Raw genomic sequence first — 23,265 nt, 5'->3', positions numbered from 1 at the left:
TCCACAACTAAGATTGAAAGGACAACAACTTGACTTGGAAAAAAGGCCTGGAAGTACACACTGTTCCCCAATAAAGTCCTGTTCCCCTTCCCCAATAAAATCTTAAAAAAAAAAAAAAAAAAAGACTGGGTAGTGTGTGTGTGTGTGTGTGTGTGTGTGTGTGTACATGCACATGCCCAGTGTGGGATTAAGTAAAAAAAAAACAAAAACAAGAAGCAGAAACAAGGCTAGTGTGGCTGGTGTGTCCTGAATGAGGAAGGGGAGATGGCATGAAATGAGTCAGAAAAACAGAACCTTAGTCAGGTAGGGCCAGAATGATAAGGATTTTAAGTGCTTTGGGAAGACACTGAAGCTTTACACTGGAAAGTAATAAAATCATACATATTAAATGTGCATATTTGCTGTATACTGTGCGTTATATTATGTTGATTCAAAAGTAAGTGCGGTTTAAAAGATAAAAAATAATTGCAAAAACCGCAACTACTTTTGCACCAACCTAATACTTTTTAAATTTTCTTTATAGAGATACTTTTTCTCATTTCTAATTTTGTAAATTTATTTAACATGGCTACATTTTTTAGAACTATAATTCTCAGGTAAGTGGAGCATTGTTATGCTATAATTTTTGTAGTCATCATTGAACAAGATTTTTTTCAGCCCTGCATTAAAAAATATCAATACAATTATAGGGAAACTATGAAGACCTCATATTGACCTGACTAGGGTTGAAACCATTATTGATAATAGTTCCAGAACTATTATAAGTATCTTCTTGCTGAAATGACCAATTACAGTTTGTCCATATAGCAGCACCACCAAAACAACATTTACTCGAGGGTCCTGATCAATTGAAAAAGCATGTAGCATGACTTCTGCTGCTGACTAATGAAACTGAGAGAAATATGATGTATCTTTGATATCTGAATCCTATTACCATCCTATTACCTCAACAGAGCTAGGTCAATTGGAAATGCATCTAAAATTCAACTCTGACACTTATAATATACAGTATTTAAGTAGTCATTGTTCCTTTTTTTCTCACCCGCTCAATTTTGAGGAAGACACAGAAATACATTGTTCTGAATTTTTTGTTCCTCAGAGGCTGCTGTGAGTTGTAGCAGTACCTGAACCTCAGAAAACTTGGCAAGGGTAGTTGAAGAGGACAAAATTATAATTTTGGCAAAAACCAAATAAAAATGTTCCCAGCCATTGTTCAGAGATCTTGAATCAGGCTCAAGATTTTACGAGTTCCCTTTATAGCACAGGTTCTCAAAATATAGTGTACGTGGGCCTCTAGGGATCCCAAAGACCCTTTAAGGAATCCGGATGGTCAAAACTATTTCATAACAATACTAAGACATTACTAACTTTTCTCATTTGGTTGACATTTGCACTGATGGTACAAAAGCCATGATAGATAAAACCATTGCTGCATGAGCACAAATCAAGGCAGTACACTAAACAATACTAGCAGTCAAATGCTTCACTGCCACACACTTGACAGAAACAAATTCGTAAAACTAAATGCGAGTTTCACTTAAGAATGTCCTTCATGAAATAGCAAAAATTATTACTTTTATTATATTTCAACCTTGAGTACATGTCTTTTTAACATTGTGATGAAATAGAAAATACACGTAAAGCAGTTCTATTGCACACCCAAATGCAATGGTTGTCTTGAAGAAAAGCCCTTCTGCAACTGAGTTGATAAGTTGAATTAGCTGCATTTTTTTATGGACTAGTATTTTAACTTGGAAAGGTGACTGACAAACTAGCATCAGTCAGGCCTGAGTATTTGGCAGACAGACTCTTGAAAATGAACAAAGTGAGCCTTTCACTTGAGGGAAAACAATCAACAGTATTTGTTGCCAATGATAAAATTGAAGGTTTCAAGTGAAAATTTGAATTTTGGAAACTTGTATCTGCTACTGTGAGCTTGACAGCTTTGTAATACTTAAAGGCTTTTTAAAACTGAAATCAGGGTGATATTAATGAACGTGATTCTTTGATATCATATAATGAAATGTGTCAAATTGTGGAAGATCTGCATAACTCAACCAATATCTTCTAATGCATGATGATGCAAAATCATACATGGGTAAAAGATCCATTCACAGTGTTAGACAGACCAATGGATTTTAACGTAACAGAGTACAAAAGGTTCATGAATATGACACCAGATTCCACATTGTTACTAGCCTTTAAGGAACTACCAGTTTTTGAGTTTGTATAGTATTAACGAAGAAAATCCAGTTATCTGAAAAGGCTATTAAAATACTCCTCCCTTTTCCAATTACTGTTGTCACACAGCAGCCTAGCTGACTGTTCACTGTGTCTTTTCTTGAAAGAAGAGTCTGTGAGACTGTGCCTTTCTGGGACTTTGTTTTATCCATGATGTTTACACCTCATGTCTCTCTGTCTGGTCCCCAAAAGATGGTTTGCAGCCAAGGACGGGTAAGATTTCTCACGTGAGGAACAACCTAGACAGGCGAAACCGTGTGGGGACCCCCAATGAGCTGTCTTGGAAAATCTGGGAAGGAACCTTGCCGTCCCTTCCCTTCCCCATGCATGGGAAAAGCCACTGCTGACTCTGGCTTTCCTCTCTCACCTGATTGTGAGAGAAATCATGAGAGCCATAAAGATCAGCTCTCTCTGCTTAGCTCAACGGAACAGTTTCAACATGAGGGACTTGTCCCCAGGAAGGTACATACCTTAATTAAGTCATCATAGGACTTTCTGCTCTGGCTGCTAGGGGACAGGGATAATTGGTTTGATTCACTTTTGTGATATGATGGATGAGTCTCACAGACCGTGTAAAAAACAATACTACTTCCTTGTATGATTATCAATAAAAGCCACCAGTCGATCTGATTCGGGGCTCCAGTTCTTAAATGACTATGAGACCCTTGGCCCTCTGAGATTTAACTGCATTAAGTCTCTGTCTCTTTCTTTCTTAAAACTTAACTTAACGCCGCCCCTTCTCACTCCCTCACTGCCCGTGTTGCGCTGGATGCGACAAATTACAAATCTGTGTGAGACCACATTTCTTCATATACTTCAATTCAAGCAACATACTGCAACAGATAGAATGCAGACGCAGATCTGGGACTCCAGCTGTCTTCTTTTAAGCCAAAAATTAAAGAGATTTGCAAATATGTAAAACAAGGACACTATTCTCACTAAAATTTTGCTGTGGAAGATATAGTTTTCATTAAAATGTTATTTATGTTAACATCTACTGGAGTTACAATTTTTAAAATAAATTTTAAGAAATTTTCTCATGTTTAATTTCTAATACAGTGAATATTTATAGATATAACCCATATAAACAAGAACTCAACAGGTCTTTAATAATTTTTAAGATATAAAGGAGTCCTGATACCAAAAATTTGAGAATTGCTGCTTTAAAAAATGCTGCCATTCCTGATAGCCAAAGCTGTCAGCAAGAGGAGAATTTGTTTCTAGGCTCTCAAGATTCATTACCATCAAAGTAATGTTACTGCATTTTCCCCTTTATCCATCCCCAAGTTAGCAGTAAAATGTTTTCTAAAAAGAAATAAAATTATGAAAGCAAATATGAAACTACAGTTTCTTAGACTCTAAATATTAAACACGAAGGTATCTGACATCGTCATGTTAATTTCATATTTTAGTCATTTAATTTTAAAAATGTTATGTTAATTAAATTTTGCTGTTTTTAATCCAAAGTGTCAGTGATAATAGTGACTTGTCATATTGGCAAAGCTGCTTTAATGAAAATGTAAACTCACCTGTAAATACATTTGGATGAGGGAAGTTAATAACAATAAGCTTCATCACCATTTCGGGATAACAGATGGCAATTAGCCAAGCAATCATGCCCCCCCAGTCATGGCCAATAAGAACACATTTGCTATACCCTGTAATCAAGAAATAAATGTTGACATCATTGAAAATGAACAGGTGGGTACATCATTAGCTCATGAAACAGGCATGTTTCTGAAACCAATCTTTCCACTATTCTACCCTTATTATGCATTTTGTGCAGATATTGAGTTTGGTGTTCCCAAAATCCATATGTCTGAATCACCTAGGTAGTTTTTTTAAAATTTAGATGCCCAGGACCCACTCTACACCTACAAATTCAGAATCTCTCCCAGGAACAAATGAATGTATATATATATATATATATATATATAGCCAGCTCAGCTCAGCTCTGGTTTCCTGTGGACCTGAGTCTGGAAACCATGATGAAGACTTCACATAATTAGGTTATTTTAGTTATTTTTGAATGCTGAGAAATTTCTAGATCCAGTAAAATCATCAATGTCCTATGTGCAACTGGTAAATCTTTATTTCAAAGAAGCATCTATTTGCCCCCTAACTTTACAAGGTCAATGTTACAACGCAACACGGTAAAACATTACTAATCTGGAACTGTGAAGTCAAACTGGATTAGTGGGAAGTTTTAATTATAGCACCAATTAATACACATTTCATTTCATGTAACCATTATGATAATTTAAATTAGGTTAAAATACTGATTCCTACAGGATTCCTTTGTATGGATGGACAAGATTAATTTGTAATTTATTCCTAGAGTATTTAAAATTAATTTTTTCAAGTAAGTATTTTTCACCATCACCCACCACTACACTAAAACACACACACACACAGAGAGAGAGAGAGAGAGAGAGAGAGAGAGAGAGAGAGAGAGAGAGAGAGAGACAGAGACAGAGACAGAGACAGAGACAGAGACAGAGAGATCTTGTTTATATTATTCATTTGCCTAGAAAATTGCATGATGACAAATTTAGGCTAGGTCTGACTGAATTACCACAAAATATGAATGAAATATGGCTATTGGAAATCAGTGTCTCTGAGTCTATTTTATTGTAATTAGACTAAATGACAACACTGCATTGACACTCCCAGACTTCATCCATTTTTTTCTCTTCTAAGAATAATGGCCTAATCCATTATTTAGATTATTTAGATCATTTAGATTATTGTAGAAAGGGCCTTTAATTTGGTTTCATGAATTTCTCACTATATTGGCTCGCTACATATCGATGGTAACAGCGGGTTTCAGTCAAAAGGGAAGCAGTGCATTAGACTGTTGTTTAAAAATATTTACTCCCCTCTTTCCTTCCCCTCTACCACAGAAGGAGCATACTTTGCTGTCCCTTTGATGTGAGACTTGGCTGTGTGATTGTTTTGATCTTGTGATGCGTGCAGAACTTGACATTGGGCTCAGTCGTATGACTTGATTTCGCTAATGGGCTGATGATAGTAAAGACCTGAAAATGTTTGTGCAGCTGGGCTTACCGTCTTGCCATTTCTGCCACTGCCAGGAAAAGAGCTTCACCCAGGGAGCTACTCCCCTTTAGCTTGGGCTCCAGCGCAACTCACCGTGAGAAGCCAGTCCCAACTGGGCTTGTAGTCTGAGGAAAAAACCTGGAGGAGTCCCACCTACAGTTGATCTGCAGATCCACGAGTATAGGAATAAATGCCAATGGCTATATGCCATCGGATTTGGTGCAGTTTGTTACAAAATATTATAGTGGCACTAGCTGGTCAATACAAGAAAGATAATGCAAATACTTCTGCATCTTATAACCTTTTTAAATGAATATTTAAGTGTGGGTTCTGAAGACATCAATTTTCTGAGTATAAGACTCAAATTTCCAATAATTGGTTCTGCAAGTAATAAATAGTAACATCAGGTCTATTTTTAAAAACAAATTTTGAAAGTCATTCTTGGCTGGTGACTGAATAGTTATTTTGGATGCACTATTTTAAATTCCCTGTATAAACATTTCGTGCTACATACCCGAAACTATGGTGACAGGATCCAGATGACAGCTCAGGTAGGTGGAAAATGCATTCTCCCAAGAAATGAGGTTATCAATTCACAATGTGTTGACTATTAGTCCCTTAAAAAGAATTAATAGTGTTTTTTTTAAGTAACCCACCTAAAGAGTCTAAAATGTCCTTTATATCTGTAATTAGACAGTCCAATTTATAATTCTCTCGCTGAATGGGAGCATCTGTTTCTCCATAGCCTCTCAAATCCAGTGCTACAACTCGATATTCACATTTAAATTCCCTTAGTTGGTGACGCCAGGAATACCTGCAGCATATAAGAAACATCAAAAATATCACAGCAACTAATACAAATAGTAACATTACAGATTTTCTAAGTGAAAAACTGTAAGAAACTCCTTATTTTGAGAAAGGTTATACAGCTGAGTATGAGCAGGAACTTAAAGACCTATTTGAGAAGGGAGCATTGACATTCTTCATTAAAATTATTTTACCAGCTTCAGTGGGGTGTAACAAAGGGCCATTTCTGTAGTTACTTACAGAAACTACAAAATATTAGATACTATAACCAATATACAATATATGTACTTAATAAATCAATTTCTAAGCTTTTTACATAATGCTTGCAACTATCAGGGAATCTATACCTACAAATGCTTCTGTGTTGAGGAACAATTTGATGCCTTGAAAAAATTTCTAAGATGAAAATTTATTTCCTTAAAAAGTAGACTTCATTCACCTTATTCCACTGTCAAATAGGGCTCAGTGTTTTTAGTAAATAACAACAGTTTACTTATAAATGAACAAGTCCAAAGGTTAAAAAAAGATTATTACTGACGTAATCCATTAATGCTTCTTAAAATAAATCTCTGCTTGCCAAAACAAAATTCTTCTGTGGAGAAGATCCTGCACCATGAGTACAAGCTAGCATGATATTAAACATTTAACAACCAAAAGGGTATTGGCACCGACCAATTAAAATGGCCATATTGCTACAGCCAAGTCCCAGAGGCCTCTGCTGTGTCAGGTATACTCCCTGTGCTTGATCATGGAATTGCTGAATTAATTGAAATACAGAGATTTGGGAAATTTTCTTCTTCAAATAAGCAAAATCATTTTGGATGACAAACAAAAAAAGACATAGGTTTTTCAAATTGACTCACTATATTATAGAACTCAAAATATGCATAAACACATCTGCATGCACATCTGTTCATGGAAACGTAGTGTAAAATTATCTGACACAAGCCACATGGGAAATCATTGTCTGAAAAGATGTTTGGAGTTCAATAGGCAAGTGAACACAGTGATTTGAGATTATAAACCAGTAGCGAGAGGGGGATTGGAATGTGAAATGACACAAAGCAATAAGATCAATGAAACAAATCAACCACTTAACATCAACAGACATCATTAGGAAGGATGTAAGACACATATTTGGAATTATAAATGGATACAGAATCTTTGTTCTATTACTAGGATATCTACGATTTGTGAAAATCTGCAAAAGCATTACCAATTAAGATGGATTTGAAAATGATAATAAAAAGTGTCTTTTTAAACAAGGCCATAGCAATCTTATTAATCTAGTCTCTTGGTTGTAATAAACAAGTGACACAGTTTGTTTCATTAAAGATACTCACCCATCTGTCAACACATAGGATATTATTTTCTCATTAGCCTTACTTAAAATTTTGAATTGATTTTTTTTTGTCTTTGTAACCAAAGCCCAACTTTTCCCTCTTCATAATTCCTTTTGCCTAATCAATAAAATTCTGCAGATTTAACCTCTTAAATATTTATTTAATCACTTTTCCTGTCTGTGCATCCCTGCTATCATTACCTAATCCAGGCCTCCATTAATGCAGCAGCCTATTGATTGGTCTGTGCCATTTCATTCCTTTCAGTTCTACCTTCTACAAAAGCATAGTGATGTAGCAAAAACACAAACTCTCTCATCTAATTTTCCTACTTAAAATCTTTTCTTGACTCCTATTACTCAGAACAACAGCCCACGCTTGTTGTTCTGGCAGACAAAACCTCCAACATTTGACTATTGCCCAATCTTGCAACCTGATTACTTTACATTCTGTCATTTGCCATATAATAGAAAGAGCTAGCATGGATCTCATTCTTACTACCTGCCAGGCGCAATTCTAAGTGCTTCACATATAATAATGTTGATTGTCAAAGCAATACTATGAACTAGGTATTATTATTATTATCCTTATTTGAGAGCTGAAGAAACAGAGGCACAGAGAGGTTAACCGATGTGTCAAAGGGCACAGAATTAGCAAATAGCAGAGCCAGGACTCAAGCCCAGGTAGTCAGGCCCAAGTCGATGGTACACTGTCTGGGGCGCCAAACTGCTTGTAGTGAATAAACATGGTGTTGTTTTTGGCTTTTATAACTTTGTTCATATGATTCCCTTTGTCTGAAACATCATTCCCAACCATTCTCCTACTCCCCACAATCTCTGATCTTTATCCCTCATTGAACTTTTTTTCTCTGAACTCTTTTTTTATATAAATTCAAATTCTTTTTTTTTTTTAATTTTTAATTGGGGGATATTGGGGAACAGTGTGTTTTTCCAGGACTCATCAGCTCCAAGTCAAGTCGTTATTTTCAATCTAGTTGTGGAGGGCCCAGTTCACTGGCCCATGTAGGAATCGAACCAGCGACCTTGGTGTTATAAGCACTGCGCTCTAACCAACTCAGTCAACCGGCCGCCCGACTGAACTCTTCCTTACCCTACGCATATCCTCCTCCAGGAGACTTCCAGGCTCCCTTCTGGAGGGTGGGTTGGGTGGGCCCGCTTTTATACTCTCCCACTTGTACGTACACTCTTCAGTGTATTGGGCATGTGCTTTAAAATGATTTGTTGGTGTCTGGTAATTCCAATTTGATTGTGAACTTCCTGAGTTGTCTGATACAATATCTAGACCATGTAGGTGCTCAGTAGAGATTTGTTGAATAAGTGAAACAAACAAATGACAGCACTGAATCATGGTAGTGCTAGAAGTACCAGTTGTTCAATAAAACTCTATCCCAGTTCAAATCTTGGGACAATGGCAACTAAAGTTCCCAAATTCCTGCTGGGGAATTTATATTTAATTTCTATTAAAATGTGCATTGTTTTAGTATCTTAAGTGTCTGTGTCTTCATTTAGAATTCATTTAATTAGAGATTTCAAGGTAGAAATTTGCTTCAAAATAATGTGTACAATCCAGCAACATTTTACATTCAAAATTGTATTAGAGACTATACAAACATTATACCTGCATATTTCATTATCTTATTAATAACTTAAATTGCCTTACAAATAAATTTAACTATTGCTGTTATCAATGAGTGGAACCAAATAATATCTTAAACATTTCTAAGAAATAGAGCAACTGTTATCTTGATAAATTGCAAAAGAATAATTTTAAATGCAATCTTTCTGGAGTTCATAAATAAAGCATATTTGATTTATACTTTAATTCTAAGCCGAAAAAGAAATCACACCAACGATAGACTGATGGGCATGTCATTCACATGAATAAAACCAAAACAGGAATGAAACACTGCAAAATCAGTAACTCCTGAAAATATTATAAACAAAACTAGCTATTTTTCATCCACATTCTTTTTTTTCTGGTAGCTTTTGGTAATAGCAGAGAACTCTTTCTTAAAAAAAGAAAACCCAACCTCTTTCCTGGTTATTTCTCTTAGTGTAAGGACAGCTCCTGGTTTCCCGGGCTAGCCATTTTCCCATGTAAAACATCATTCTCCCCTTCACAACAGAGAAAAAGCCATAGTCATCAGCCTCTTGCACAGCTGTATGTATGAAGAGCTGTCACTTGCCTCAGCACTTGAATAATGACAAATGCATTCTGTACAGCTGGTGGTGAGGACGACTCAAAGAAATTGCCTGCATCAGCTCAGAATATTTTTAAAAGCGATGCAAATTGAGTGGAGAGAGAGTGGGAGAAAAATCATCTTTGATAAACAGCTTTATTTGGGGCTAATTTAGCTAAAGTTCTCATAGATTTGTATATTATTTGGATGTTTTTTAAAAAGGCCCAGGATTTTATTGTTTCTGGGTAACATCTAATAGTATATATTAAATGTCAGCAATTCTCAGGTAATGATAATAAATGCAGATAATACATGACATTTGTATTTTCTATTTAAAAAGCACTTTTAAACACAGTGCTAATTTATAATTATTTTGCTTTCATTGTGTCAAATATTCTGAGCTACTTGATCTACAAATAAGCTTATAATTTCATGTGTATTTAGGCAAAACTTGATTAATAGAACAGTAATATTTACATTTATAATGTAAATTGAAATTAGTCTGAAAGGCCAGGCAGTTTGTTTTTTTTTTTTTCTTTTTTTTTTTTTTTTTTCTTTTAAAGAAGAGAGAAATGCAAGAGAAGGGGCTTTTGGAAAAAAAGAGAAAAGAAAGCCTGAGAGAGACTTGAGGTGGCTTAATTAAAACAACTTTATCCTAGACTCTGCTTTGAATTGACTGTTTCCTGAATGGAGCACCTGAATGGAATTGACTAGATTCCATAATGGATAATAGTGAAAATTTGATTGGCAGGAAAGACAAGTAAGTAAGCCTCAACATACGTTTGGGTATGACATAGTCAGAGGTTTTTTGATTACTAACAATCTCCATGAAGTTGTTTTTGGAATCTCCGTGAACAATCAGTCAGGTAGCTTAATGACCAGCAAAGTTCAGTGAATTCAATATGGTCTACTTGAGTAACTGAGCTATAATTTGTTTTAAATTATAGTAAGTCTCTTGCTGGAGTAACAAATGGTAGATTTAGTGAATAGAAGGGACTCGTTCCTGTGATCTGCATATATTTTCTAATCTTCAGAGTGAAAATATCTCTACGAGTTTTTTCAAAACTAAACTATTCCTTAGAATGACCAGATCCCTTTTGGACAATCCAAAACTTGACTTTGCTGAAGCAAATGGGACTGACATTCAATGACCAGGGCTGAACCCCTCAGAAGCTGTTCCATCCACTGAAGATTCTAGGACATGTGCAAGAATCACCAGGCATTTCTATTTTGCAAAAGGTCTGTCATGAAGGTAAATAATGGGACAATGCTGTGACAAATGTGCAAAAGTGTAATTTCTTAAAATGTGACAGAGAGCTGCCCTGTATTAAATGGGTATCACCGCTATTTTCTGGGACTCCTTGAAACAATTACCAAGTGGTTGAAGTGGTTGCAGGTTGATTTTTATCTTCACGTAAATTGCTCCACATGTAAAGTGAAGTCCCAGAAGGAAAAAGAACACAGACAAATATTGGGGTTGGCATGTGGTAGAAAGAATAACTTTTAAATATTTTCTTCCTAAAAAGTTAAATATCAAACCCCCTCATTCAGATAATGAATTTTATTTAGAAAAATGAAATAAAATGCTAAGGTAAGGTATTCTTATATTGTTGGCTAACTTTTAACACACTCTTGAATGTTTGTATAAGGTATAAAATTTGACCATGTTAGTTATCAGATCATTATCATTCCTATATACTGAGGACAAGCAGCAGCGATCAGCTCTGAAGTTCAAGAACAAAGTATGCCTTACTTTCTGACACTGCCAACTTCTGAAGGGTAGCTATGAGGCTTATATGAGATGATATGTGTAAAACATTTAGAAGAGTACCTGGCACATAGTAAATGTCAACTGTCATCATCATCATTATCATCACCATCATTGGCCAGAATCAGGAAATTATTTTTTAAAGGTCTGGGACAATGCCCTCTCCCCAAATTTCTCGCTTATTATTGCTCTTAACACCTAGAACCCCACTGTTACATATTCATCTGCTTTAGAGTTTTAAAGGTTTTGTGTCATCCAATGTCCTGATTTAAAAATGCACCTACCTCTGAAAGAGGTATTACCTTAATACACTTCAGTTAATATTTTAAGAATAAAGGGGCTTTATTAATAAATGCACTGATGAGTGTTGGTACACTAATCTCCACACTGAGTGAATGGGAACGAAGGAAGAAAATGAACATTGATTGAGCATTCACAGGGTCTATGTGAAAGGCCTTTCACATATTTTGACTCTTATCCTCACAACAACTTTGCAAGACTATTGTAGATGATGGTGCAGGGTCAGCAGCAAGTAAGTGGCTGAGCCAGAATTCACTGCCCATGTTATTTTATGCAGATTTGACAACTGCTTCAGACTTAAATTTTACTTTGAGCCAATGATGTCAAGCACTCCACTGAACGAGCCTACATACATATGCTTGAATGGCACTGGGTTGTTTACTACCTAATTAAATTGTCTCCAGATGGAAGAAAATAAAAGTTTAACATGAAAATGACTGATGTTGATTTATGCAGGTAAATCCAGACTGCATAAAAATCTTCATGTGGGGAAAATCTTCTCAGGAAGAGGCGTCCGTAGACTTTTTGCTCTGGAAAAATGATGAGGCAGATGGGTTTTGCTACCCTCCATTCTTTTCTTCAATGTCTGATACTTCCTAGTGTACTAGCATCCTCAAAGCATTTATTAATAAAGTCCCTGTATGTATGACACTCTGATAAGCCAAGTCTTTAATGCAAAAGAAAAAGTTGGTAAGTTTTTGGTAAGTTTACCAGAATTCTGGAAATCCATGAAGCAGCAGCATAAGTGGTTTGCCTCTTTCTCCAGCAGCAACATAATGAAATCTTAACCCTGAATCCTGCAGTAGAAAATAGAAGGCATGAAATTTTAGTGATGATTTGTGCTAATTGTGAAAGTAATACATTTAGTATTTCCATTTCATTAAAAAAGTTCACTTGCATTATTTTTAATATCAATAAATAAAATAAATACTCATATTATTAATTTTCAAAAAGAAAAACCCATGATTTATGAATGGGGTAAATTGATGGATTTACTTTCATCAACATTCCGTTTATAGTACATTCCCCTCCTCTTCCACTCATAAGGTCAATTTATATATTATAAGCTTTTGAAATAATGTCACAATTTGTCATTATCATCTTACTGCAGTGTCACATTTCATTTCATTCAAATTCTACAGGATGTGTAAATAATAGTGATCTGAATTTATATTGCTGTCATGTTTACCTCCTAGTCATGTACTTTACTCAGCATGTCCATCAAGCGTTATGCCATCAGTTATATAATTCACTCCTCCTTTCCTTATTTTTAGTTCTCTCCTTCCCACATTATTAAGTTGAGAGTTGCATATACAGTTCCCTTCACCGCCTGCTCCTCATGTCATGTCAGTTATTTCTATCAGCAGAATGCTGTAACTGCTTAGGACTTCACTCTACATGTGGAAGCAAGACTGCTCAAGGGAAATAAAAAGCATGGGAATGAGACAGGTGTACAGCAAATACAACGCAAACTGAAGAGATGAAAGTGGAGGAAAAAAGCAAGAAAGAAAAACAAAAACTCAGAAAGATGTGAGGAAAGAAACCAAGAACCAAAAGCTGAGCACAGAAACTGGGTTTTATATCAAGTTACCCAAGCAACTGGGTGTTCAGATGTGAAAAAATTTTAAATGTCATGTGATCCAACCCCCACTCGTTTTTGTAGATTTAGAAACTGAGGCCCAAAGACATTAACACAGCTCAGAAAGGTGGTTGGGAAGCAGGGGTGTGACTAGAACCCCATCATGTCCGACCTCCCAGGATAATGTTCTCTCCACTTTTTGGTTCTGTGTCTCTGAAGAAACTCTTTAGGTGGCCAGTCAGAAGAAAGGCATTATAAGGAATTCCAGGTGATTTTTACACTTGTTGGATAAAGATAATAAATCTGCACTCTATTGCAGAATGCCTTCCTAGTCAATAACTTCTTTTATTGGTGATGAGTCTGGGAAGATGAAATACTGTGGGGACTTGATTTGATTTAGTGAACAAATACTTTATTCCACTTACTATGTGCCAGGCACTAAGTTTTTTGCTTTTTTTTTTTTTTTTTACAAATATTAACTTATTTAATTCTCATATCAATTCCAGGCTGAATAAAGGTAAGAAAGACGTGCCCCTTGGTCTTCTGAACTCCAGTTGCTGGATAATCTAGCTCCTAATAGGAATCCCCCATTTGGTGATATCCCCTCATGTGAGGCTAGTTTTGAAAGGCCTGTTAGTCAGACTGTAGGGTGCATCACCACGGGCTATTCCTTTCACTACCTGGAGCCTCAGGAAATAGAATATCCATGGGCTGTGAGGATGCTTGGGACAAGCATGGACAATTAAAGAATTTGCATGCATGGTTGACATTTAGTTTTTATTCCATTCCTTTGGTCTCTGACTTCATGAGTCCTCTTCCTTCACAAACATACACCATTTATGGTTTCATGCTGCTTAGGTCATCTGTGAATGCTCCATTCTGCAGATCTGAATGAACTCTTGATTTCCAATGATTTATTCTATTTACTCTTTCGATCTCTAAAATTTAGGCAAGGGCAGCGTCCTGAGACAGTAGTGCTCCACCAGGAACAATTCCCTACAGCCGACCTGAGCTCTATCTAAAGGGCAAAAAGGTGACAGGAGACAGCTTCCCTTTACTGTAGGCAAGGGAACAGAATTATTATGGGTTGTGGTGGAGGAGTGGACACTAATATAACAGGACCCTGATTACGGAAACTCCACATAACCCACCTCCCCTATTCATATTCTCTGTCTCTGTCTCTCTCTGTCTCTGTCTGTCTGTCTGTCTGTCTGTCTGTCTCTCCCCCCCACACACACACACCATAAACACACACAGTCCCGACCCCTCTCCCGCCACTCTTCTCCCCTCTTGCCTCCCCTTGGCCTCTTCCTTTTCCCCGCCGCGCGCCCTGCGAGCCCCGAGACACTAGGGGACGCTGGGCCAGGCGTCAGGGAAGGAGCAGCCCCGCGCCCGTTGCTCTCACGGCCGTCACGTTCCCTCCCGATATCGCCGGGCCCGCGCCGGCCTTCACCTTGATCCGCACGTAGCAGTGGGTACCCAGAGAGGGGTCGTTCAAGCACGCGGGAGGGTGTTCCCGGGCCACCCGCCGGAAGGTCTGCGTGGGTCCCTTGCCGATGCTCCACAAAAGTTTGAGCAGGTAGATGGAGGCGCAGAGCCCGCAGTAGCAGTAGACCAGGGACCAGAAGAGCAGGGACCGGATCGTGACCATCAGGCGGGGCAGGCAATCCCGCAGCCGCGCCATCGGGCGGCGGCGGTGGCGGGGCCGACTGCCTTTCGGAGGCACCCAAGCAGCGGAGCTCACTCTAGCTCCGGAGCGAGACAGCGAGCGCCACGACGCGTCAGGCCCGCCCGCCGGTCCGCGGTCGCTGGCTCCGCGCGCGTCTCCCCGCGGGACCCCCGGCAGCCGCGCCCGGCAGGTGTCCCTTGTCACAGCCGCGGGCTCCCGCACTCACGTTGCGCTCCCCGAAGCCGCTGCGCTCAGGCTCCGAGCGCCGCAGGGCGGACCCCCAGCTCTGCGAGGTCCGCCCAGGACTAGGGTGGAGACCCGGTCTTCCTCCACAAGGTGAAATCCCTTTTCCAAATTGCTTAACTGTAGAGAAATGAAGGTGAGACTCCCAAACCATCTCAGGCACCGCGGAAGGAAGCGCTTCTCTTGTTTTGACTAGTGTTTAAATCCTCTCTTTCCCCAATTAACTGTTGGGCCCTTTTCTGGATCATAGAATCATGGGCGCGGGGAGGGGAGGCAGTGATTGATTTTCATACTACGCGACAGACATTATTACTTTATTCCTTCCTAACACTCTTCTGAAGGAGTTGCTATTCTCCAACTAGGTGCAGAGCTGTTACCAGCCCAGGTAGGCCTCTCGGGTCCTGAAGTCGAGCCTCTGGAAACCCCTAGTTTGTTCTCTATCCCTGCCCTTTACCTTTGCAAGAATATTGTTTAAATTGAACCATATAGTATGTAACCTTTTATTTTTTGGTTTCTTTCACTTAGCATAATGCATCTGAGATTCATGTACTAATTTTTAGGGCTTATTAGTGTTCTACTGAAAGGATGTACCATATTGTTTATCCCTTCTTCAAGTTAAGGGACAGTTGAGGTTTTTTCAGTTTGGGTGGTGAAGAATAAAGTCACTATAAACATTCATGTAAAGTTTTTCGTGTGACTTCAGTTTTCATATCCCTTGGGTAAATACTTAGAAGTAGGATTGCTGGGTTACGTGGCAAGTGTGCATTTAACTTTATGAGAAACTGCCAAACTGGTTTCCAAAGTGGCTGTACAATTTTGAATTCACATCAGCAATGTGTGAGACTTATAGATGGGTCATATTCTTGCAAGCACTTGGTATTGTCAAAAAAAAAAATCTTTTTAGTTGTAGCTATTCTAAGAGGTGTGGAGTGGTGTCATTGAAATTTTAATTTGCATTTCCCTAATGACTAATGCTGAGCATCTTTATGTACTTGTGTGCCACTGGGATCTATTCTTGACAGCTTTTACTTGTTGCTGAATGCTTATTACCCTGGTGGTAGGAAGTGCAGTGGGAGAGGGCATTTTCTGTTGTCCTAATTCAGCCTCACAGGCAGGCGACTACGTCCTTCGATATCAGGGTGGGACCTTCTCAATGATCTTTCCCTGCCCCCAGTGACAGGGTACCTCTCATGGTCTGGACCCATGATGTATTTCCTGCCCCCATCTCAGGAGTAGGAGGTTTGTTTCTGTTTCCTTCCCCCAGCTGAAGTGGCTCTTCATCAGTGGTTTAAAGGTGATAGGGTTTGCTGTTCTTGCTCCGGAAGCTTGAGGTTTGTATTCCTTAGGAAAGATAGGGGAGAACGATGGAGGAGGGGAGGCGGTGGGGGGTAGGGGGTGCTTTGTGCCTTTCCTATGTCTGCTGCTGTTCTCTTCCAGGGCTGTAGCAGGAGTATGGCTTTCTCAGAACCCTCATCCTGTCCCCCAAATCTTTCTTGTAAGTACTAATGAAGTCTGTGGAGAAGAGCAAGTGGTTACAGATTTCTCTTGTGCTCCTAAGGGTTCTATATTATCAAGCTAGCCCATTAGCACCCTTTAGCAATTTGTTACAACTTTCACATGATTTGTTGTTACCAGATTACATAGCATTTGGTGGTATCTGCCTCAGGTAAGCCAGTGCTTATGTCCTGTCTTTTTTTAGATTTCAGGTTATTTGGTTACCCTGCAATCTCAGCCCTCAGATTAATTTAAAAAAAGATTTACTAGCTTAACTTGTAATGGTGGGAGAAATGCTTTTTCCGGCTTTCTAGATCCCAAATGGAAGCCTGAATTCCCTGACTTTTAAAAATTGAGATATAATTGACATATTGTATTAGTTTTAGGCATATGGTTTGATATGTGTATATATTGTAAAATGATAACCACAGTAAGTTCAGAACTTTTTTTTAGTTTTGAGTATTACCTTTGTATTGAAAATTTTACTGTGATAATTGTAAATTTATATGCAGTCATAAGAGAATAGAGAACCTGTGTACACTTTATCCAGTGTACTTTATACTTTATAACTGTCATATATGTGGCTTTGTGTACCCATCAACAAAGTCAAGAATACAGAACAGTTCTATAACCACAAGGATCCCTCCTGTTGCCTTTTTTTTTTTTTTTTGCCCCCACCCCCGTTTTTCAGCCATTGTTTCTCAGTCTAGTTGTAGGGCACAGATCCTTGGCCCATGTGGTAATCGAACTGGTGGCCTTTGGGGTTAGGTGCACGGCGCTCCAACTGCCTGAGCCACCGGGCTCTTGTTGCCCTTTTATAACCACATCCACACTTTGTCCCTAACTCCTGGCAGCCACTGATCTGTTCTGTTTCCAATCATTTTGTTATTTCAAAAATGTTATATAAATGAAATTATATAGTATATAACCTTTGGGATTATCTTTCACTCAGCATAATTTCCTATAAATTCAAGTTATTTCATATATCAATAGTCCATTCCTTTTTATTGTTTAGTATTACGTAGTATGTATATTCTACAATTTGTTTAACCATTCACCTATTGAATGACATCTGGGTTTTTTCCAGTTTGGGGCTATTTATTTGTAAAGTTGCTATGAATATTTGTGTACAGGTTTTTGTGTGAAAATAAGTTTTCATTTTTCTGGGATAAATGCCCAAGAGTACAATTGCTGGGTCATATGGCTTTGAATGTTTTGTTTATAAAGAACTGCCAACTGGTTTCTAGAATGGTTGTACCATTTTATATTACAACCAGCAATGAGTGATCATTTCTCTGCATCCTTGTCAGCATTTTTGTGTTGTCACTATTTTTTAACCTTTCTAATAGGTGCGCAGTGATCGCTCATCATGGTTTAAATTTACATGTCACTGATAGCTAATGATAGTGAACATGCTTTCATATCTACTTTGGTGAAATGTTGTTCATGTCTTTTGCCTATTTTCTAGTTAAATTGTTTGAGTTTTTATGTTGACAACGTTTTGAGAATTCTTTATGTATTGTATATGCTATTTGTCAGATATTTGGTTTGTAAATATTTTGTCCTAACCTGTATCTTATGTTTTCACAGAGCAAGTTTTGATTTTGATGAGAAATTCAGCATTTATTCCTTAAAGCTAAATTAATTCAGAAATTGCTTAAACATTAGTTACCCAAAAACCATAGCCTGTGGTGAAATGTTGTAGCCATTTACTTTGGAATTAGAAATAAGAACGGCGTCTAGTGCTTCCATTATTTAACATTATTTTGGGAAATTGTGGATAATGAAATAAAAATCACCCAAAACAAAAATATAGACAGTTTTATTCATTTCCAATCTGTATGATTTTTGTTTTTCTTGCTTTATTACATTGGCTAGAATTTCTAGTATTATGTTGAATAAGAGTGGCCATCCTTGCCTTGTTTCCAAATGCAGGGGGAAAGCATTGAATCTTTCACCATCATGAATTCCCATAGAGTGACTATGTTAAAAACCATTGAATTGTACTTTGGAGGATAAGTTGTATCTTAATGAATCTTAAATTCTTATAAAGAAAACATTTTTTTAATGGGCTAAAGATTTCTGGAGCTAATTTAAAGAAGAAAACCAAGTTTCGTTCTCTAGAAAAACGAGTTTTTATGCTGATAACTGTCTAGTGGAGGGATCATTAATGGCAGAAACCAGAATTGCTAAAACAATGTCCTTGGGGAAGAAAGAGTAGTAAGACATTTGCCTTAACTGAAAGCATGGATAATTCATCTGTAGTAATAGAGCAGAGAGCAGAGCATATAAATAGTGATGCTTGTAGATACGGTAGTGGAAGATGGGGGAAGTTCTCCTCGGATGGCTTATTATCTTAGTGAAAAAGAAATAGATTTATTGATGATGGGGGATGTGGTATTAGTTGCAAGTCTGAGCACAAGAGAGATGTAAAAGAACTGACTGCCTAGGGAGAGTGAATGGACCATGGAAATGTGATAAGATTTCTGCGCAGCATTAAGACTAACTTGAGTTTATGCTCATGAATTTAAAGTTATCATGGTTGCATGTCTTTCTCTAACCGATTAGATTCATGGGTACAGAGTAGGCAGTCAGATATTTTAAGGATTTGAGTTTTGCCAAGTGACTGCAACAAAGAAAGGAACAATGGAGTTGAGAGTGTGTGCAAAGGAATGATGATAAATATTAATGTACTATACACTTTAGATAAGGAAACGTGAGGGCATGAAGGGAGAGGAATTGTAAAAAGGCATTAGAATTAATGTATTATAGGTCCTGGTGAGGTCTAGTGATTGCTGAAGTCAAGGGAGTATTCTAGAAAAAGATAGGTGGTACTAGTGAAAGACTCAGGGGTCCTTAAAATTGAGACCAAGGAAGGGTTTTAATTATTGGTAATGATACAGCAGTAGCTAAGGTTGATTAGACAGTAAGATCATTAGCAGAGAGGTCAAGAGACTGAGAAGTATCAATTAGAGAGTGACAGTGAGACAGACTAAAATCCTGGGAACAACAAGTGAACTAGGGATGGTAAATGACTATGGGTAGTATAGTCTGATGATCATGAAAAACATAAAGCTGGGGTATTTAGGGAGGAGGAAGAATGGTCTGCAAGTGGCACTCCAAAGGTAAGAAAACATTAGTAACATTATTTAAAAAAACATGCATTAAATGAGAGCCTGCAGGAGAGATCCAGAGTTTAGTTAGAGCAGTGGCTCTCAAACTGTAGCATGTATTCAAATCACTTGGAGGGCTTGTTCAACTATAGACTGTTGGACCTCATACCCAGAGTTTCTGAGTTAGTAAGTCTGAAATCTGAGAATTTGCGTTTCTAAAACATTCCCGCAATGCTGATGTGGGTGGTCCAATGACTATACTTACAGAACTAACGAACAAAAAAAGAAACAAGCAAACAGGATTGGTTGTACAGGGAATGTTGTTGATAACTGATCATGACTCCCAGAAAACACAATGAAAAAGTCTTAGAAGTTGGAGAGGAGAGACAGGACAGAAAAAGGGTCCTCATGAAGCCAGGTTTTAGTTCGAGGCTAATAAGTTACGTAGTAATGTCTCATGCATGAAGTCAACAGAAATAAACTCCACGCAAGTTAAGAGAAGCAAATCTTTTACTAAAAAAATAACAATAATGCATAATATAGGAAGTATCAGTTGTAAACTGATTTTTCTCTGCTAAACTGACTTCAACCAACGTACCAAAAGTTTGTTGAGCATCTACAATGTGCTGAGCCCCTTATAGACTGAGCAAAGGTTAAAGTTTAAGTTGGTGAAACTAAAACTAAACACTGATAGCTGAATCATAGCTCTCGAAGGGTGGCTCCAAATGTTTATAGGAAAAACCTCAAGAATGCCATTACTCTTTAATATAAAAGATGTTAATAAAGCTGAACTTTCTTTTTTTAGATATAAAAATCATTGATTGATCAGTTTTATTAAAAACAATTCAAAGATTGAATATGTATATTTGACAGAAGTAAATTCTTATTTACTGTTATCACTCTTTGTCTTCAAAGTGGAAAATTTCCCACAGACCTTAAAAGTATTACATAATCAATATCAAAAAGAATACTGAAAGTGGAAAGAAAATGAAAAAAACAATACCTGTAATCCCATCGCCTAGAGGTAACCACTGTGTATTTCGGATATATCTTTCTAAAATGCATACTGTTTAGTATTTACATATGAATTTCTTCGTTAAAAATAGGTATAGTTGAATAGGTATGACTATCACTTTAATTCTGGCTATGTTTCATAAAGGTATCACCATCATTTTAGCCACTAGTTAATCATGTTTTTTAAATGGTGGATAGTTTAAAGATGTTTCAAAAATAATGTTTATCATAAAAATAAATGAAGTCAAGAAAACTTTTTTCCTTTCTCTCAATATATACACACTTTGAATTTTTACCTTAGCTGATATCAGAATAGTGCTTGAATTATGTTACACTTCAAGAGTCCAAAAATTTTAAATGTATGAAGCTGATACATGTGATTTATACATAATAACAACTTGAGAATAATGAAACAAAAATATTTTAAAGATTTAAATTTTAAAAAGACTGACTATAATTAACTAAATATTTAAACATTCATTGCTATCACATATGTATGTTAAGAAATGCTGTATAAGTTCCTATAGAAACTTACATACTTAATTAATATTTATTGTTAGTTACTGTTTTGCCTCAAATTCAACATCGTGCAAGCCATGGGTAATATTTTCTTTAAACTTCAATATAAATTTCGGATATCAAACCAGCAGAAAATCATATGTAACCTGACACTCAAGAAACGAAAGTATTTTGTTAGAGATTCTAAATATTTTTTAAGGCAAACAAGTATGTTTTAAAAATTAAAAACACAACAGGAACTATGTTTTTGATACACCTTTATATATTATTAATTTTTAAACAAGAAGGGACTATCGCTTGGATTTTCATTGCTAAGACAGGGCCTATATACATAGCAGACAATTATTTATAAAATGAATAACATCTGGGAAATTAATTCAATTTCTAGAGAACCAATATTATAAAATTTCCTGCAAATTATGCCATTTAAAAAATGAACATATACCTGTTAAGAAATGTAAGTGAAAATTGTTTAATCGTTTTAGAGCAGTCAAAATACAGCATAAGATGGTATCTTGGTATCTGAAAGCAGTAATTTTGCCATATGCATTTTATCTTTTATATCATTCATTTTAAGTTGATGGTTAATTTAAAAACTGAGTTTTAATCAAAGTTGTTTTCAAACATTGTCATAATATCACTTTGCAGAGTCATATCAATGGTACCGGCCATCTGTAGGAAAGAATAGAAAATTTAAATGTTACTTAAAAAATGTATGCCTGCGTTACATCTATATAAACATGATTATGCAACATTTGGAACAGATCACATACAATATGAATGCAACTTATTTAACATAATGAGTTTATACATAATTTTTTTTATTTCTGTTAATATACTAATCTGATGTTTGTTAAAGTATTATGTGATAAATAAAAATTAAAGATTATAAGACCACTAAGAACAAGTTTAACCTTTCTCTCCAAATGAAGAGAAAACTCTCAGTGTGTTGACCGAGTGGCTATTAATAAGAAGGTGAACTGAGATTACATTGTTTCATGTATCTCTGTAACCAACATAGCGCTAGACATAAAATTATTTTCTGCATGAACCAATATCTTACCTATGTGAGAGAACTACATGTAATGTTAAAGCTATGGGCTTTCCTTGATTCTGCCACTTACTAACTGTATAGCCTAAGGCAAATTATTTAACCAAATTTACTTATATGCAGATATTTATGAAGATCAAACCACACTGCCTGTATAACACTCAGCACAATACTGTTTACTAAATGCTAAGAAATCATTAAAAATAAGCTAAAGTATATTGTGCTAAGTGAAATAAGTCAGACCAAGAAAGACAAATGTCATGTAATTTCACTTATATGTGGAATCTAAAAAACAAAAATATATGAACAAACAAAACAGAAACAAACTCATATAGATACAGAGAACATTTTGATGGTTGCCAGATGGGAGAGGGGTTGGGAGGAATAGGTGAAAATGGGGAAGAAATTAAGTACAGATTGGTAGTTACAAAACAGTCATGGGAATATAAAGTATAGCATTGGGAATATAGTCAATAATATTGTAATAACTATGGATGGTGTTAGGTGGGTACTAGATTTATTGGGGTGATCACTTTGTCAGTTGTATAAATGTCTGATTACTATTATGTTGTACACCTGAAATTAATGTAATAATCTATGTCAACTATCATTGAAAAATAAAAAAAATTATTTAAAAATAAACTAAAGAAAAGTAAAGAAATTAAGACAAAAGAAATAAATGTTTACTGTATTTTGAAACCTCCTCGAAATGCCCTTGTGATATAGGTTAGATATTCTCTGGCATCTGAAGTGACAACAACTATGAAAGTTCAAAAAATTGTTTTATCAGTGAGCTGTAACAGCCCAGTGGTAGGTTAAAAGCACCAATTTGCAACCAGTTTGTTGACTGCCCAGATGGGAATCAGTGTT

The 23,265-nt window shown here is 36.7% G+C and overlaps 2 protein-coding genes across 2 annotated transcripts in view; both read right to left on the bottom strand.

Moving 5' to 3' along the window:
• EPHX4 (epoxide hydrolase 4) overlaps positions 1–15,703 on the bottom strand; it is a 30,695-nt gene extending 14,992 nt beyond the window's left edge. Inside the window, exons 1-4 of the mRNA XM_019752392.3 lie at positions 14,746–15,703; positions 12,425–12,510; positions 5,955–6,112; positions 3,771–3,899 (exon numbers count right to left, since the gene is read on the bottom strand). Coding sequence (XP_019607951.2) covers positions 3,771–3,899; positions 5,955–6,112; positions 12,425–12,510; positions 14,746–14,976 — 604 coding nt within the window. The 5' untranslated portion in view covers positions 14,977–15,703. The remainder of the gene's footprint in view (positions 1–3,770; positions 3,900–5,954; positions 6,113–12,424; positions 12,511–14,745) is intronic.
• A 5,741-nt stretch (positions 15,704–21,444) lies between these two features.
• Positions 21,445–23,265, bottom strand: part of BRDT (bromodomain testis associated) — a 40,955-nt gene continuing 39,134 nt past the window's right edge. Inside the window, exon 17 of the mRNA XM_019752343.3 lies at positions 21,445–22,016. Within this exon, the coding sequence (XP_019607902.3) occupies positions 21,948–22,016 (69 nt within the window). The 3' untranslated portion in view covers positions 21,445–21,947. The remainder of the gene's footprint in view (positions 22,017–23,265) is intronic.

The sequence above is a fragment of the Rhinolophus sinicus genome, chromosome 14, assembly GCF_057876585.1.
Source record: "Rhinolophus sinicus isolate RSI-liver-muscle chromosome 14, RSI-T2T, whole genome shotgun sequence".
Taxonomy (NCBI): Eukaryota; Metazoa; Chordata; class Mammalia; order Chiroptera; family Rhinolophidae; genus Rhinolophus; species Rhinolophus sinicus.
Note: the sequence above shows the minus strand (reverse complement) of the source record. Positions and strands in the feature narration are given on the sequence as shown.